We start from the raw sequence: 16,237 nt of genomic DNA on the forward strand, positions 1-16,237 counted from the left end.
TTAATTTCATATTAGAACTACCTTTTCATTGTTGCTGTTGATCAGTTTTTATACTATTAAAGAAAGAATAGACAAAATATAATCTTATAAAAGACCTTGATCAGCCAAGTCTAGTTAAGAGGAATCCCTGCCCATGCTGGGGAGGTTGCAGTAGATGATCTCTAAGGTCACATCCAATCTAAGCCATTCTATGACATTATTTGTGACTTAATAATTAAATATCACCTTTTATTTCTGCATTAAGCATTATTATTAGCAGAAGAATTTAGTAATTATCTAGCAGAATTTTACTACTTTTGAGATTTGTTGTAATTTTTAATTTTTTTCTTCCTTTAATTCTGACGACTTAAATTAACCATGTAAGGCAGACAGCTACTTAAGGATTTCCTGCTGGTATTTCCACCTTCACATGTTCACTGTGAAGTCCCTTACCAAACTATGGTAATTCAAAGGTTTCCTTTTTCCACAAAATCCTCCCTGTTTAGATATTACAAAATCCATAACTTTATTAATATGGGCCAGCTCATGCATTCATAGATGCTTAAGAGATGAAACGTTCTCCAGAACTTCATGTGCAAAGCCACAGATAATCTTTGTTCTGGTTCTCACAGTAATGTCAGCATGAGGGAATCAGCAGGGGCCTTGAGTCATTCTACAGCTGAAGTAACCAGTTAGAGTACTATTTCTGGCTTTACAGAAGAAAATACTTCTAAAATTTTAGGTCAGTGGTGAAAATCCTGCTGACTTACAAGAAGGTAGAGATTTTGATGGAGTATTCATGTTCTTTCATGGTAATGGTATCTATGCATTTTTTTGAAGATAACAGTTGAAAAAGAAAATAGTCCTAAGTTCCTTCATCATGAAAATTCCTTCTTTTGCTTATATTGTTGCAGTATCTTTCTACTGTGTCAGTCATCAAAGGAAAACATGATTTGCAGCAAAGGATTGTAATAAAGGTAGATCTTAAAAGAGATAAGATACTTAATCCACTAAAGAAAACCTTCTAAAGACAAAGTCTGCATTAAATATGGTCCATGCAATTCATTCTACAAATGTCAGTAAGAAACTTGAGTGACATTATGGTGAGAAGCTGCTCATCCTAAGTTACATTCCTTCAAGGTATCCCTGCCTGAGGCATTACCATCTACAGTCCTGGGCAGTATGATAGTGTCAGCTCTTTGCTTTCCATGTGGCTCCTTCAATGTACTATCTCACAGTTCATGAAACATAGGAAAAAACACAGCCCACTGATTTCTAGTGTTTTGGGTTTTTTTCAGTAAAAAAAAAGATAAATATGAGAAGGTAAAGAAATAAATCAGACTCAAGCTCTGGAATCACAGTACTGAAGAACTTAACACCCACAAGCTGTATGCATACAATTAATTTGTCCTTGACCACAGATAGATCTTTCAAGGTTGTTCCAGTATCTACAGCTAGGCTTTAAAACAAAGCATTTTTTAGCTTTAATTAATTTAAAAATAAAAAATAAATTAAAAAATAAGTGGATTTCTGCAGGTTCAAAGCTCTTAAATCTCACCTTCAAAACTCATAGAAATGATGAAAAGGCTCTGAGAAGGATCCTTTTTGAGGAAATGTAAATTAAACCATTGCATACACAATGAATGCTGGATCTTTGCTATAGCATCTGTATGAAAGAAGGTGGAAGGTAACACTTTGACAGCTACATCAGTGGGTTTTTTTCAATGCCTCTCTTTCTACAAACATCTTTACCTTACAAAAATATTAACCTTGAACTGAGAGGTATTTTTATTTGTTTACACGTTATAATTCAAGAAATAATTCTTAAATTAGAAATTCACATTCAAGTGGGCAGTTGAATTCTCTGCTTCTAAAGAATTAATTTAGTATTGGTAATCCTTTGTCTTCGCAAAGGTTGCGTTGCAGACACAGCGAAACAGCTAATTTCACACTTAGATTCTCAGTTTTGTTTTTTCATTGCTTGTTCTTTCCCATCAAACTCAGAACCTTACTGAATTCCCTCAGGGCTTTTTGGGCTACAGTCACTTCTGCGTATTGCCTATGAGTGCTGACATTGAAGCCTAAGTTCATGATCAAATCAGGTGAGTATATTGGAAATCAGGTGGGTAGCAACCAAACACTGTCCTTATAATAACAATTCCATATAGCTCTGCAACTTTCAAATGAATGACATTTGAATTAAACCCCCCCAAAACACTAGCTTCATTCATTTCTGGGCCTCAATGATAGCCCTATTCCCCCTCCCCCCCCAACAAGTACAGCTATAATTTTTCTTTTCTTTTTTTAAAAAGAAAAGCTCCCCATTCCTGTCTTCCCTGTTGCCCATGCCCTCATTCAGGCTGAAGTAACAATCATTTTCTTTTTCATATTTGCTCTCACTGCTTACATTTCTTCATTTCATCCTACACTTCTTTATTGCTGTGGTAGTTGTCCTTTTATCCTCTCTTCTAACTAAAAATTGTCTCAAGCCAAAACCACAGACACATATGTGAGCAACTTCAAACCAGTCCTGGGGTCCCTGAAGTCTTAATCCAGATCCAATTTTTGCAGCTTGAGCCATCTCTAATCCTTAATTGCTCCTGTCATCTCTTTCTCACAGCCCTGGCTGTAAGCCACAATGTTTTATTCTGCCTTCTGTGCTTGGAAATAAAGTTATGATGCCCTCCTGTCTCTTCAGTCTTGAAAACATATTTTTTTTCTGAATTCTTCCTTCCATTGACTCTTTTGCTGAAAATTTTGTATATGAGCTGTTGTCAGCATTTTGGCTAAATAGCATACTAGCACTCATGACATGTAGCAAAAGCCACAAGCAGCAGGCTGCCTTGTGGTCACTCTCCCAAAGAGAGGACACCTACGTTTTTGTATATGGTCCAAGGACTTGGATTTGCAAAGCACTTTTTCTAATTAGTATTTCTTGTAAAATATATAAACACTACTCAGCATACAAATTAAAAACCTGTGTGACAATCCAAACCACAAAGCTATAAAGACCTATAACTCGCCATGGTCTCTTTTTAGTGTAGTGAGATTGCACACAGCCACAGCTTCAGAAAATGGAGCAGCCGCTACAACCCAGAACAGTCTGGTGTTTTGGGCTCCCTGCTAGGAGGTGGGAAAACAGTTTTCCTATGTGCCTCAAGAAGGACAGAAAACTGAAAACAGGGCTTTGATATTCTGTGTTGGTATTCTGGTACCAGAGCTGATGATACAACAGTAACAGCAGCAACAAATTATTTTACTGGATTATAAAGTACTGAGCAGCACTGCGTCTCATGTAGAGAGAAATGCTGCATGTCTGTGTTAAATGCCTTTTGGAATGATCTGCTGGACTGATTCCTTTCAAGATCCCTACTTTTGTATTCTTCCTCACATAGATTGTTTTAGTAACTTCTAAAGAGCTACATTTTTCTGCTCCAGAAAGACAGTTTTGCTTGTGAAATTTCCATTGGTCTTAAGGTGCTTTCTAATTGAAGAAGAAAGAACTAATTTCTAGTTAAGGTAGCCATATTTTGCTTAGAAATGAGTAAAAAATCTTAAGCACCACGTTAAAGTCATAATATTGTGGGTTAAAAAGAAAATGTTTGATGATTATCTTTTCTTCAGGAGTCTAATTGCAACTTAGGTAGATGAAAGTGATTTCCTACCCAAGTATTTTATAAAGTTTTGGCCAGACTCTAGATACTGAATGTTTCATAGACTGTAACTTTACGTGACCAGCAAAACCAGATGTGAATCCTCAGAACACTGACACATCAGCTCAGGAAATGCCAAAGGATAAAGGTTTATAAAAGTTGCATTTGTGAAAAAGTCAGCTGTAACTTCAGAATTTTTTTTTTTCATAACAAAAACATTTCCACCAGAGGAAACAAACACATCTACATATGATTCATGGATTATGTAATAATTAGAGTAATGTAGGAAAGACAGTCTAGATTAAAAAAAAACACCCAAACCAAATGAAACCCACAAACCAAAAATCTAATCCAGCAACCCCTAACAATGAACTCACTAAAAAATTTGAAAGACAATTCAGTTATGGAGCTAAGCAAGACCTGTGTTCCCAATGGGGAAAGACTGAACTTTCCTCATTATCAAAGATAATCAATAGCTGTAGATGCAATTACATTAATTAGTACTGCAGTTCACAGGCCTGGCTTTCAACATGGCTGTGACTTAATGGGAGCCTGACAGAAAACAAGCAGTGAACCTAAAAGGTTTCGTCTGTCTCTATAGCACCTGATTACTAACTTTGCTCAAAGTAGCAAAGCAACCTCACATTTTTACTGGAGAATAATTTTCCTAATTTTAGCTACTTTACACTGGATTTTCAATGATATATGGTAGTGCAGAATAAGTTCAATTGCTCTCCATCATGAAGTATATTAAGAGCAATTCTTACTCGACCTGTGTTTTTCAAAACATTGACTAATTGTTCAGACATGACTGTCACTGCAAGAAATTACACTGGCCAGATCCAAGAACAAGGAAGGAGAGAATATTCTTGACTGTTGGTGGTGGAAGCAGAAAGCATGGCATAATTTAGTTTGGTACGAATTCCAAGGGAAGATGGAGAATTCCATGTATCCCCTTTTAGGTAGCAACTGCTCATGAGCATGCCAGCCTCTCTTCTCTCTCCTCTGCCCAGAACTTATGTTAACATTATAGGAAGATAAACAGGATTACGTTATGGAAACAGTTTGGTTTTTTTTCTAAGATCCACTACTGTCTCTACGTTATCTGGATTTTAGCTATCCCAGTAATAGTTTATCTTCATGTATATAACAAAACTAACCAAATACAGAGAACCTTGAAACTTAAGCAGTCATTAAAAATCAGTCTTTTAATGCTTATCATATTGTTCATTTCTCCTTTTGTGAATTTTCACATAAATCTAGTTCCAGGTGAGCTTTATTATTCTTTTTAATTGAATCTCTTCACTTCTATCCTCCTCCCAAGAGAACCAAATGAATTTTACAATGACAGAAGCCTGCTGAAGTGACACTTGCAGCTAGATGAAAAGCAGAGTGTCTGGTTTCAAGGATTATTTTTTTTAACACTTAATTTTGGTCAAATTTGAAGCAGGAGAACAAAGAAAATTATAGTTTCCAAAACTGCACATCTAAGAGGAACTGACTTTCGCATGAGCTAACACGACACTGAGTTTCACTGAGTAGTTTTAGAAGCTTTCCTCCATCTCTCCTTCACAGAAAATTAAAAAATATTGCTGTCCCTTTTCTGCCTGTATTCATGGGAACTCTGCCACAGGGTTATGACACATGAAGGGTTTGAGTGCACTTTCAGCAAACTTGCAGATGATACCAAGCTGAGCGGTATGGTTGATAAGTCTGAAGGATGGAACGGTTGCCATCCAGGAGAACCTGGACAGGCTGGAGAGGTGGGATAAGGAGAATCTTATGAGGTTCAATAAGGCAAAGTGCAAGGTCCTGCACCTAGGTCAGGGCAATCTTAGATATCTGCAAAGGCTAGGGGATTATGAGATTGAGAGCAGTCCTGCAGAAAAGGGCTTGGGGTTGTTGGTGGATGAAATGCTGGACACAAGTCAACAGTGTGCACTTGCATTCTAGGCTGCCTCAAATGAAGCATGGCCAGGACATGATAATAAGTGATTCTGCCGCTTCACTCTGGTGAGACCTCACCTGAAGTATTGTGTCCAGCTCTAAAGCCCTCAACACAGGAAGGATGTGGACCTGATGGAGCAGGTTCAGATGAGGGCCACAAAAATGATCAAGGGGCTGGAAGACCTATGTTGTGAGGACAGGCTGAGGGAGCTGGGCTTGTTCAGCCTGGAGAAGAAAAGACTCTTGGGAGACCTGATAGAGGCCTTCCAATACATGAAGAGGGCCTACAAAGAGGCTGTAGTTATAGGATGAGGGGCAATGTTTTGAAATTAGAGAAGAGCAGATTTAGATTGGATGTTAGGAGCAAGGTCTTTACCGTGAGGGTGGTGGAACACTGGAACAGGTTACCCAGAGAGGTAGTTGAGGCTCCATCCCTGGAGATATCCAAGGCCAGGTTTGACAAGGCTCTGAGCAACCTGATCCAGTGAAGGATGTCCCTGCTGACTGCAGGGGGTTGTCCTGTCCTAACATGATCTTTGGACATCCCTCCCAACCCAAGCCATTCTGTGATTCTACAATTCTATGAAGCTAACAGGGTTCTAGAGCATAGATTCAGTTAATGTTATGCCTTGTTTTCAGAAATTGCCTTTATTCTTAAAATGTTAGGAAAAAAGTATTTTCAGGGCAAATAAAAGAAAAATCTGCCTAGGTATTATGAGACTGCTTTTAGCAGCATGCTTTTACATGGATTATTTCACATGTTGTCAGTTCACGAAAGACAAAAAATTGGACTCCAAATCTGGCAATGAGAAGCATGGGAGTTAAGAAGAGGAGACTATTACCTGTAAAGCCCATAAGCTGTGAATGTGGTAAGGAATTTTAGGGATGCAAATCTCAGTTTCTTAATTAAAATATGTCTCAAGAAAACTTACTTCTACCATCTGCCTCAGCCTCAACATTACCATTAAAGTGTAGAAAAAATACTTTATCCAAGTGTTCCAGGAACATCCAATAGTTTTACCTTCCTTGTGGGCCCTGTACTTCTCGTTTAACACATCTAATTATCAGTAGGACAGATCTGTCAGAGCTACCACCAAAGTTAGAAGGATCTGGACTTTGAAGGTAAAACATGCTGCTGAATGTTCTAAAAAACTAAAGTGTCTCAAAGTGGGCATCCAATATCTGTATACCTTAATGTTAACTTTGGTTCATTTCTCTGTCTGTAAAGTGAGGGTAAGGAAAGCCACCATCTTGTAGCTGACAGATGAGAAGAAATTAATTGCCTGTGGAGTGCTTTGATATGGGTGTGATGAATATCATAGAGAAACCCAGGAGGAAATTAATAATTCGGTCTTCAGCACAAGTCTGAATATTTTGCAGGAGCAAAGGCCTAGAACCAGACAAGGTGCAAGAGGAAAACAAAGCAAAGAACATTTGCTGACACAGAGCACTGCCTAGGGAAGATGATGTGCCTAGATCTGCTCCCAAATTGTAATACAGATGCCTGGCATGGCTCGATTAATACTGTTCATAAGATCTTCATGACGATGTTGCCTTGCTTATTTAGTTCTTTATTTTCTTATGGTTTAATGCAATTTCCTGTACATATGATAAACATATATTCCAGTGCTAAGTAAGCATATATTCTGGTGCTAAGTAGCACACAACTCTTTCACTTCCTGTCCAGATTATAATATGATTATCTTTGAAAGCTGTTTTAAAGTCGGTGAAGTGCAATGAATGAAGTAGCTGTGGTGGTCCTATATTCCTTGAACTATCTGTGTGCAGATTTTTTGGAAAGGAAGAGGAAGTAATAAATTTTGCTTAAACTCACCACACGTTTTAATTGCACAGAATTCCCAGGGGGTGTTAGGGTCAAGAGTGTAGCACCAGGGTCTCAGTTTGCCATCGGGATTGCGGCAGTAATTATCATCAAAGCCCTTGTCAGGATATCTGCAAACCACAACAAGAAATGTGTCAAGGAAGTCTTCCTGGCAACATTACACAAGCTTGTACAAGGTACTTAAAGGACAGTCTTCAGCAAAGGCAAACAAGAGCCAGTTACCATTAACCTTGGGTCTGATCCTGTGAGATGGATGATGTCTTTTAACACTATTAGAAAGTTCATAACATAAAATCTCCCTCCAAATATGCAGCAGATTTGGACCTACACTGAGGGGATTCCCTGCTGTGCTAATGCACAGGATACCGGATGGGGTAACTCCACTAATTGGTAAATTCTTGCTCTTGTGTCTGTCAACTGATGACCAAACGCTAAAGCCACACGGGTTTTTAAAACAGCCCAATTAAAAGTGGATTATATAAACACTGCCTGGCATGCTGGACTCATTAAGAAAACAGGTTCTTCAGAGCAACAGCCGTGAGTTCAAACTGGAAGCTGTTTTGAATAGTTATGTTACTAATGATAGCTCCATTTTTGCAATAGAGCTTATTCTAGGTCATGACCTCATTTCAAGCATTAGGGTGAAAAAAAAGAGAAAAATAAGGAATTAACTTCCATCTCACTTTATCTCATTAAGATTTGGAACTATTGTGCCATTTAATTGTTTCCATATTCCTACAGCCATCATCGAACAATCAGGCAGATATTCAAGATAAGGAGAGGGTTTGTGGTTTTTTGTGGGTTTTTTTTTTGTTTTGGGGTGGGGTTTTTTTGGGTGTTGTTTTTTTTTTTGTAGACATGTTCTATATTATCATCTATAAATGTAAAGAGAAGGAGATAAATGGATACGTTTTTTCCCCCTCCAGTGAATACAAATTGTCTTGGTTTTCCATTTTTATTGAAATGTGTTTGTAAAAGAAACATGAAAAGTCTATAAGAGAACAATAAAGTTAACTACCTGGGAACCTGAATCCATTTACAATGGCAAGCAGATGTGTTTCATACAAGCAGAGGAAAATGTGATTTACAAGTCTGTGCTATAGCTAGGATGTTTTTTCTGTCAAATGATTATCCTAATTTTGACTCATACATTTGCAACTTGATCTGCCATACCATGGAAAATATCAGGTTCCTTCATTTCTAAAAGGGGGAGGGACAGGGACAGGATTTAAGTAGAATTTGGGGAGGGGGGTAAGACCAAAAAAATCCCCAAAACCCAAACCCCAGCCAACCAAAAAAAACAACCCAAACCCCCACCCAAACTAAAACAGCCAAGAATTAGTCTCAAAAAAAAAAAGATAATTTAAGTGCAGACAAGCATGTGAGACTGTCAGATCTAGCAGCAGTATGCTGCTTTCTGCCAGGTAGAATACAAACTGTCCAAAGATTTCACAAAAGAGCAATTAATGATCTAATAATATAGCAAAAATTGACATAGATTTCAACACTTGGTAAGTAGAGTGATGTTGGCAGCACATGCTCCATGTCACGTACCAATGGGAATTCCATGGTACTATCCAGGAACAGAAGAATTATAAGGTATCTGCAGTCATAGCCCTCAAAATCCATTTCAAACACTTGCAGATGTAAAGAATCCACTCTCTAGAAGACACATTTCTTTCATAACACTGAATGCTCTGTTCACCCTAATACTATTTATGTTCCCACAGTATATAAAAAGTGTGTCATTTACTAACTAAAACTTAAGTAGAGATGTAACAGTTCTCCCAGGATTAAGCTTTGAGTGTCTTTTGGGATGGAGTAGTGTCCATGAACTGTACTGCTCCATCTGTTCTATCTGTGTTGCCTTTGCTAGAGCAACAATAGACTTCTCAGTCACCAGTTCTTCCCACAAAATTCAGGCATTCTTTTGGTGTTCTTCATTTCCATTAAGCAAGACTTCCTCAGTTCCTGTAGAAAAGGCCAACTAATACCTTTAATACACAAATATTACTGATAAGATAAACAATAAGGCTTCAAACTGTTCCACAGAATTCAAAAGGGAGATTGTGGAAGATGCATTAAGAATTCATCCCTTTGTTCTGTGCACTTCTCCTTCCTCACTACACTTGGGCACAGACCTCTTGCTTAGCTCCAGCAAAGAGCCTGATGTTTCCAAGATCTTTCAAAACCCTATGCATTTCTTTTTTTGCAACTTCCCCCCCAAACTTAAACTGCCATAGCTGTAGTTCACTGCCCAGACAGAAAGGAAGCATACAAAAATAGTAACAAGAGCATTTTAATAAAGGATACCTGCAGTTAGTCAAGTCTTATATAATATTTCAATATAACATTCCTCCATGTAGTATGCACCTTTTTTTTCACAGCTTGCTCAATTTTGAGCAGAAAATATGAGCAGAAAAGGATAAAACTTCTTTACGCTTCTCCTATGCTATGCCTAAGCTATCATCCTCAATGCTTTTACCTCCATACTGATGCATAATCCTGCCTGTGAGGAGTACACAAGAGAAGTGGAGCTTCAGAATAGAATTCTGCATCCACTAAGAACTAAACACAGCTCATTTGGAAGCTCTTTAGGGCAATGACTGTTACTCTTCTGAAAGCACAAGCTTATCAGTTCAAACTGGATGGGTCACTTTTTGGCAAAATGTATTTTTATTGTAGGCTGAAATTCTCAAGGAGACACTTTCTAAAGAAAATCCCTTAAGGAGGAAGGCAATAGTCCAAGACACTGCAATGAGGCTGAAAAGTCATTTTGCAAACAATTCAAAATTAATCTTAATTATTGTTTGTACCAAAGAGTTTTACAAATGTTTAACTCCCAAGGAACAAAATTTATTCTAGAATGCACAGCAAGTGCATGGCAAAACTCAGAAACAGATTATCTTCAGCCCCAGTCTGCTAATACAAAATATTTATTGCACCAGAACTGTGGGAGAGCCTGCTATTATTCATGAAACAGGTCATCAGAGCCAAGAGGAAAAAGAGGTTATATCACATAAACTCCAAAAATGCAGATCCAATTTTGCTGAATAATTAGGTTTTCTAAAATACACCCATGCCCATATAGCTGGGTATATTTTATTTAGCAGAATAGTTCAACACATATTGATACTTTCAGGGGAAGGTTTCAATCAAACCAGGGCTGTTGATTCTTGTAGCCTTCCTCTAGCAGTTTAAGTTTATTCAATAAACTTTATAAATGGAGTTAATAAACAATTCAGAGTAAAAGTAAAGTGAAACTTTAGTCTATCTTAAGAGAAACATAAAGGCCCTCCTGTGTGGCCTAAGCCCCACATAAAATCCTTCCAAAAGGGTGTAGTATAGATGACCCTGTGGTTGGGCGAATTTTACTCTCTAGGACAAATCCTTGTCTTGTTATTTCTGACTCATCTTTTGGCAGTGTGTATCTATTTAAAAAAAAAAAAATATATTACAAAAAGGTCCAAAATATCTGCTTATGCACAAAATACTAAATAGAACGATGAAATCTTTTCAGAGTTGGAAAATATCCATGTAGTAGGTACATATCTTTGTCAAACTAATTAGTTACTTAAACCTGACTATAACAGAAGAGCATCTATAGCTTAAAATTTGTTCACTATTTTAAAAAAGTAGCATACTCTGACCAGATAATGTTGTGAGTTTGTATTCACTAATTTTGCTAAGAGCTCTACCAAAACTCCATTACTTTCAATCACTATTTACTTTGTGATGACTTTAAGGTATTTTAAGCTGACTGAAGCTAAATCCCAACATATATAGAAATATTCAGAGGTTAATTTTTTACTGTCACAGAATCACAGAATATATCTAGTTGGAAGAGGCCTTAAACATCTTCCAGTCAAACCTTTGACCAAGTACAGAAGGGTCAACACTAATCCTTAACCACCAGGTCTACACGCTGCTTAAACACCTCCAGGGACGGTGACACCACTACTGCCCTGGGCAGACCATTCCAATGTTTGTGAACCCTTTCAGTAGAGAAATATTTCCTAACATCCAGCCTAAACCCCCCTTGGTGCAGCTTGTAACCACTTCCTCTAGTCCTTGCCATCAAGGTGAAGAGACTGGCCCCCTCCTCGCTCCAACATCCCTTCAGGTAGTTGTAGAGAGTCAATGAAGATAGGGAAGAAATTTTGATCAATTAATGCATTACATCACTGTGCTATATAGCCATGTAATGTAGCCATGACTGTACATAACAGCCTCTAGTCCCCATCTTGCATCTCCGTTGTAATTGTAGCCAGCTACAACCGGTGAACTCTATAAATTTCAATTCAGCTAATGATGATTTTGCCCAACTGGTTCAAGAACGTGTGAAATTGAGATTACAACCACATGGATTTGCTTGTGGGGTAGAAGAGATTACCTCTCTGGGCGAAATTTGTGCTTGTGTGGTCTCTGAAGATCCCAGCGCTGACACTCCTTGCCTGACTCAGTGTGATCCATTGGCCCTCTGTAGCTCTCTCCATTGCAGGTCATGCATTCAACTAGGGGGGGGGAAAAAAAAAGTACCAGTCATTTATTATTCTGATGACTCACAGCACACACACACACACAAATTAAATTATATCCCTGCTGTTATAAATTCAAGCCAACCTAGAGAGGTATATAAAAGTGCTATCTTTTAGTGATGTTGGTATGGGAAATGCCCTTTGGGATAGAATTGCATCTCTTTCTTAAATCTAATCCAGATGCTTAAATTTGTTCTCACTTAACAGGACACTTATGGTTTTCAAGCAGGTAGGTGTGAGCTGCTAGAGACATACATGTTCCTAGCAGATTTTTAACCTTACCTATGGTTAGCAGCAGAGAGACACAGATGCCTAAAGAAGTATTTCTTAGAGGTGATATTCTCTAATTAAGCAACATTTGTTGTTCCAAATCACTCTATGTCATATTATAGTAACATCTCATCCAGAATAATGGCTGAAATTTCACACAGTACAGTCTGTCTCTTTAAATTCTCAGCACTTTCAGCCACATATGATACTGTTTCTTTTCCATACTAATTCTTTTTGGCAGCTTAAACCATGATATATTTTCAGCCCTGTTTTGGGAAAGTAGGGGGTGGAGGGAGAGTGGGTAGAAACTACCAAGGGGATTTAAAATCACTGTTTAAAAAAAAATGTGCTTCATAATGTAGAATAAGAAGTCTTAAAGTATAAAATAAATTCACCATAATTAACTATAGATGTATTTCTCAAGTGTCCTCTAATTAGAGCAATAGTAGGAAGGATCACTTAGTAAATACTGATTTATGCAATTAGAGTCTTCAGTCAAAACATCCGATACCAAAGGCTTTATCCTGCAGTGAGCTCCAGGTCTTACCCACTTGAAGTTCACTTCAATTGATCTTTAAATGTTAGCTTTTAATAGACTTTCAAGCTCCTTGTAAATAATTCTCTTCCTCCATCTCCTCCTCCCTCCTCCCTTCCTCTCCCTTTTCTTCCCCTTTCACTACATAACCATTGTACGTAACATATTATCAGGGAAATTGAAGGCACCATGTTTCAAGAATTTTTAAGAGTTGATTGACTGGAATTAAATTGGCTAATTAGCAAGATATAAGAGATTCATTTGGAGGTTAACTGAACTTAGAAGTCAACAAATGCAAGGGTGTCAGTGAAGTGTCTTCCAAATTCTATGACTTGAAAGTCAAATGGCATTAGATTTATAAAAAGTTTTATTTATTTACCATAGTCATTTGAAAACCAAAATGCTTTCTTTGAGCTTTTGAGGTGTTTTCATCAAAAGGAAGTTAATTTTATGGTGGAATGGTACTGGCTGATTTTATCACATAGTAATACTGAAATTATTCACAGACTAGACAAGAGGGAAAAAAAAGGGCCAGACTTGTGCAATCAGCACAACTTCATTTTTTCCAGCTCCTCCATGACCTGGACAAAAAGCTGCTAAGCCTGAAATCTTGTTCACATCTTCCAGAGTGCTGTAAGATAACAAGACCTGTCTTGATCTCACTTATAACAAACAGTCTGGAGAAGAGAAAACAGAGAGGGGATTTAATAAATGTTTATAAATGTCTGAGAGCTGAGTGTCAAGACGGAGGGGACAGGCTCTGCTCAGTTGCACCCTGTGATAGGACAGGGGGTAATGGATTTAAACTACAGCACAGGAGGTTCCACCTCAACAGGAGGAGGAACTTCTTCACTGTGACGGTCACAGAGCACTGGAGCAGGCTCCCCAGAGGGGCTATGGAGTCTCCCTCTCTGGAGACTTTCAAGACCCATCTGGATGTGTTTCTGTGTGACCTGTGCTGGATTCTATGGTCCTGAGGTCCCTTCCAACCCCAAATATCCTGTGATCTTGTGAATTGGTTTTCTTGATACATGGGCTATTCTTGCTAAGGAATTACCTACTCTTTCCCCAAAGTTCATCAGCAAATATCCCTGAAACTATTGGAAGTTCTGAGCACCTGCTGCCAGCACAGAAAAGACAACTTCACACGTGAGTTGTTCTGTGTTACCTTGTGAGCAGAGGGGAATATCACAGACTTCATGACGTATCTCTGGACTGGTGGTAAAACACCAGGGCCCTCCTTCTTCCCCTCGGGGGTTTCGGCAGTAGTTTTCTCGCAGGTCTTTACCCCGATAGCTCGAAGGCAAAAAGCTAGTTTTAAAATGACAATCATTACAGTATAAGAGCATGCAAACCTTGGTGTTAATCATACTATTTTTCTTCACAAACAGTTAGAAACAAACACATGTCTGCTTTCTTCTCCCTCCACCCTGGCTAAACAAATGCACACACCCAAATTATCTCTCCATTCACAAATACACATTTTCAGTAAGGATTACTCAATCAATGGCCTAAATCTGGGACAATCTGTCTAGCCCATAGCTTGCTCTGGCAAGTTTCACTCCAGTCCCTTGGGTGTCCAGAGCCAGAGGCAGCCCTCACTGAGCTGTCCTTCACAAACTCTGACTACTCACACAATAACTGAAGGCTCTTGGTCAAGGTAGAAAAATGGATTGGGTGCACAAGGAGAAAATTCATTGGCTTCTTAGCCGGGTCAGACTTGCCTTTCCTATACATGTGCGCATAGAAGAGGCCCAGCTGGGCTTAGTGTGCACCTAGTGCATTAAACCCACAAGCAGAGAAATCTCTGCCTATCCCTGGTCACACAGCAGCAAGAACCAAGCATCAGGACTATGTGAATGTGACCAAACTGCGCAGCACGCCATGGTGAGAGGCTTCCACTCTCTTAAACCATGGTCTACTTTGCATTTCAACTTCAGAAGTTTACCTAGATCCCACTTAGCTATCTTGCTTCAGTTAATGTTCTGCCCCAAGTCCCACTGTTGTCACCCTAGGGTCTGCTACTTACAGACCTGCTCATTACTGCTGTTGTAGAAAACAGGTCATTTAACAGCAACCTAGCTGACCTTAAACTGCGCTCTCTCTTTTATTATAATTTCTACCTTTTTCTGTAAATCACTATTAAGTAACAATACCCTGTAGGATTTTTTCCTTAGATTAGGGATTGTCAGTCCAATGCCAAACACTTTGTTTTTCTGTAGTGATTTATAGAAATGTGAGCTACTAGTCTTTTTTTTTTTTTCTTTTACCTGACAGACATTTTCAGTACAAGACTTTGCTGCTGATACTTAGTCCATCAAATATAAACTCCCCAGGGTCAAGGTTTTGTGTTCTTAACTATCTGTAAAACTGTGTGCTTACCCCTAGAGAAACCCACACGTACACATTAATACAGAGAGATATATGTCTGTCTCTCTATATATTTATACATAAAAGTAATAGGAGTGATTTTCCCCCACAAACTAGGGAATAGCTAATCCCATAGTAGCTGTTTCTGTTAAATACCGCTGCAAGAGCTCATGACCACACTCAGGCTGAACATTGAAAGCAAAACGTAGCAGCATTTCACTGCTAGTTTCATTGCAGTGGTGCTTAAAGACTAGCTAAATCTCTAAATATAATAAAATAAAAATCACATCAAATATTGTTGTAAATGAATACCAGGGCAAAATGCGTAGGAGGTCACACAAAACTTGCAATTTGCCTCAATAAAGTTAGTTTTGGAGCTTTCTAAGGTGTGTTCCGTTCTTTTAATTGAAGTATATGTAAATTCTAGTGGAAACATCCCCATGAAAGTACATGTTTTAGTCTGAAAATTCCTAATATTTTAATTGGGGAATTGAGTTTTTTTTTGTTTTGTTTTGTTTTGTTTTTTTTTTTTTCTGTTGTGTTTTGGCTGGTTGGTTTGTTTTAGTGGGGGTTATTTTCTTCACCAAGGGAATCTAAAGATATCTGTATTCTAGAAAAAAAGAAAAAGGCTCAAAATTTCATGTAATTTCTTTTAGAAGATTGTAGACACTTCCAGCTTAGAAAACTAAACAAAGCCTTTGGGACAGTATTTGTACACAGATGTTGATTTAATTTATATACAAATGCAGAAGAGAAATGCATGCTTTCTACTGTCCTTGGCAAATTCTATGTTACAAATGAATAAATTTAGACATTTTAAAAAAGAGAGAGACAGAAAGAGGGAGAAATAAAAATAAATTTTCACGTGGCATTTTAATAATATTTTACTCAAGTTAGTGAATCTTTGAACTAACTGAAGTGGAAAATACCTCTGTTAATTACATCATGCTTCTAGTCAATGTAATGTGGAGGCACTACTTCAAAGTGTTTTTCTTATTTTTGGTGCTTGAAGAGAATTTTTTTCATCCCTATAAAATTGTTCCTATTGTTGTTCCTCTGTAGTCTTGTAATAAAAACCTTTCCATTTCTGTGTGTAGCTAAA

General features: G+C 38.0%; 1 protein-coding gene across 1 annotated transcript in view; it reads right to left on the reverse strand.

The window, feature by feature from the left end:
- Positions 1-16,237, reverse strand: part of HGF (hepatocyte growth factor) — a 66,591-nt gene that overhangs the window by 25,647 nt on the left and 24,707 nt on the right. The window contains 3 exon segments of the mRNA XM_068167782.1: positions 7,414-7,532; positions 11,816-11,936; positions 13,934-14,076. Of these exon segments, the coding sequence (XP_068023883.1) occupies positions 7,414-7,532; positions 11,816-11,936; positions 13,934-14,076 (383 nt within the window).

This window comes from Melanerpes formicivorus, unplaced genomic scaffold (assembly GCF_026170545.1).
Source record: "Melanerpes formicivorus ecotype bairdi unplaced genomic scaffold, bMelFor1.0.p_v2 SCAF_3, whole genome shotgun sequence".
Lineage (NCBI taxonomy): Eukaryota > Metazoa > Chordata > Aves > Piciformes > Picidae > Melanerpes > Melanerpes formicivorus.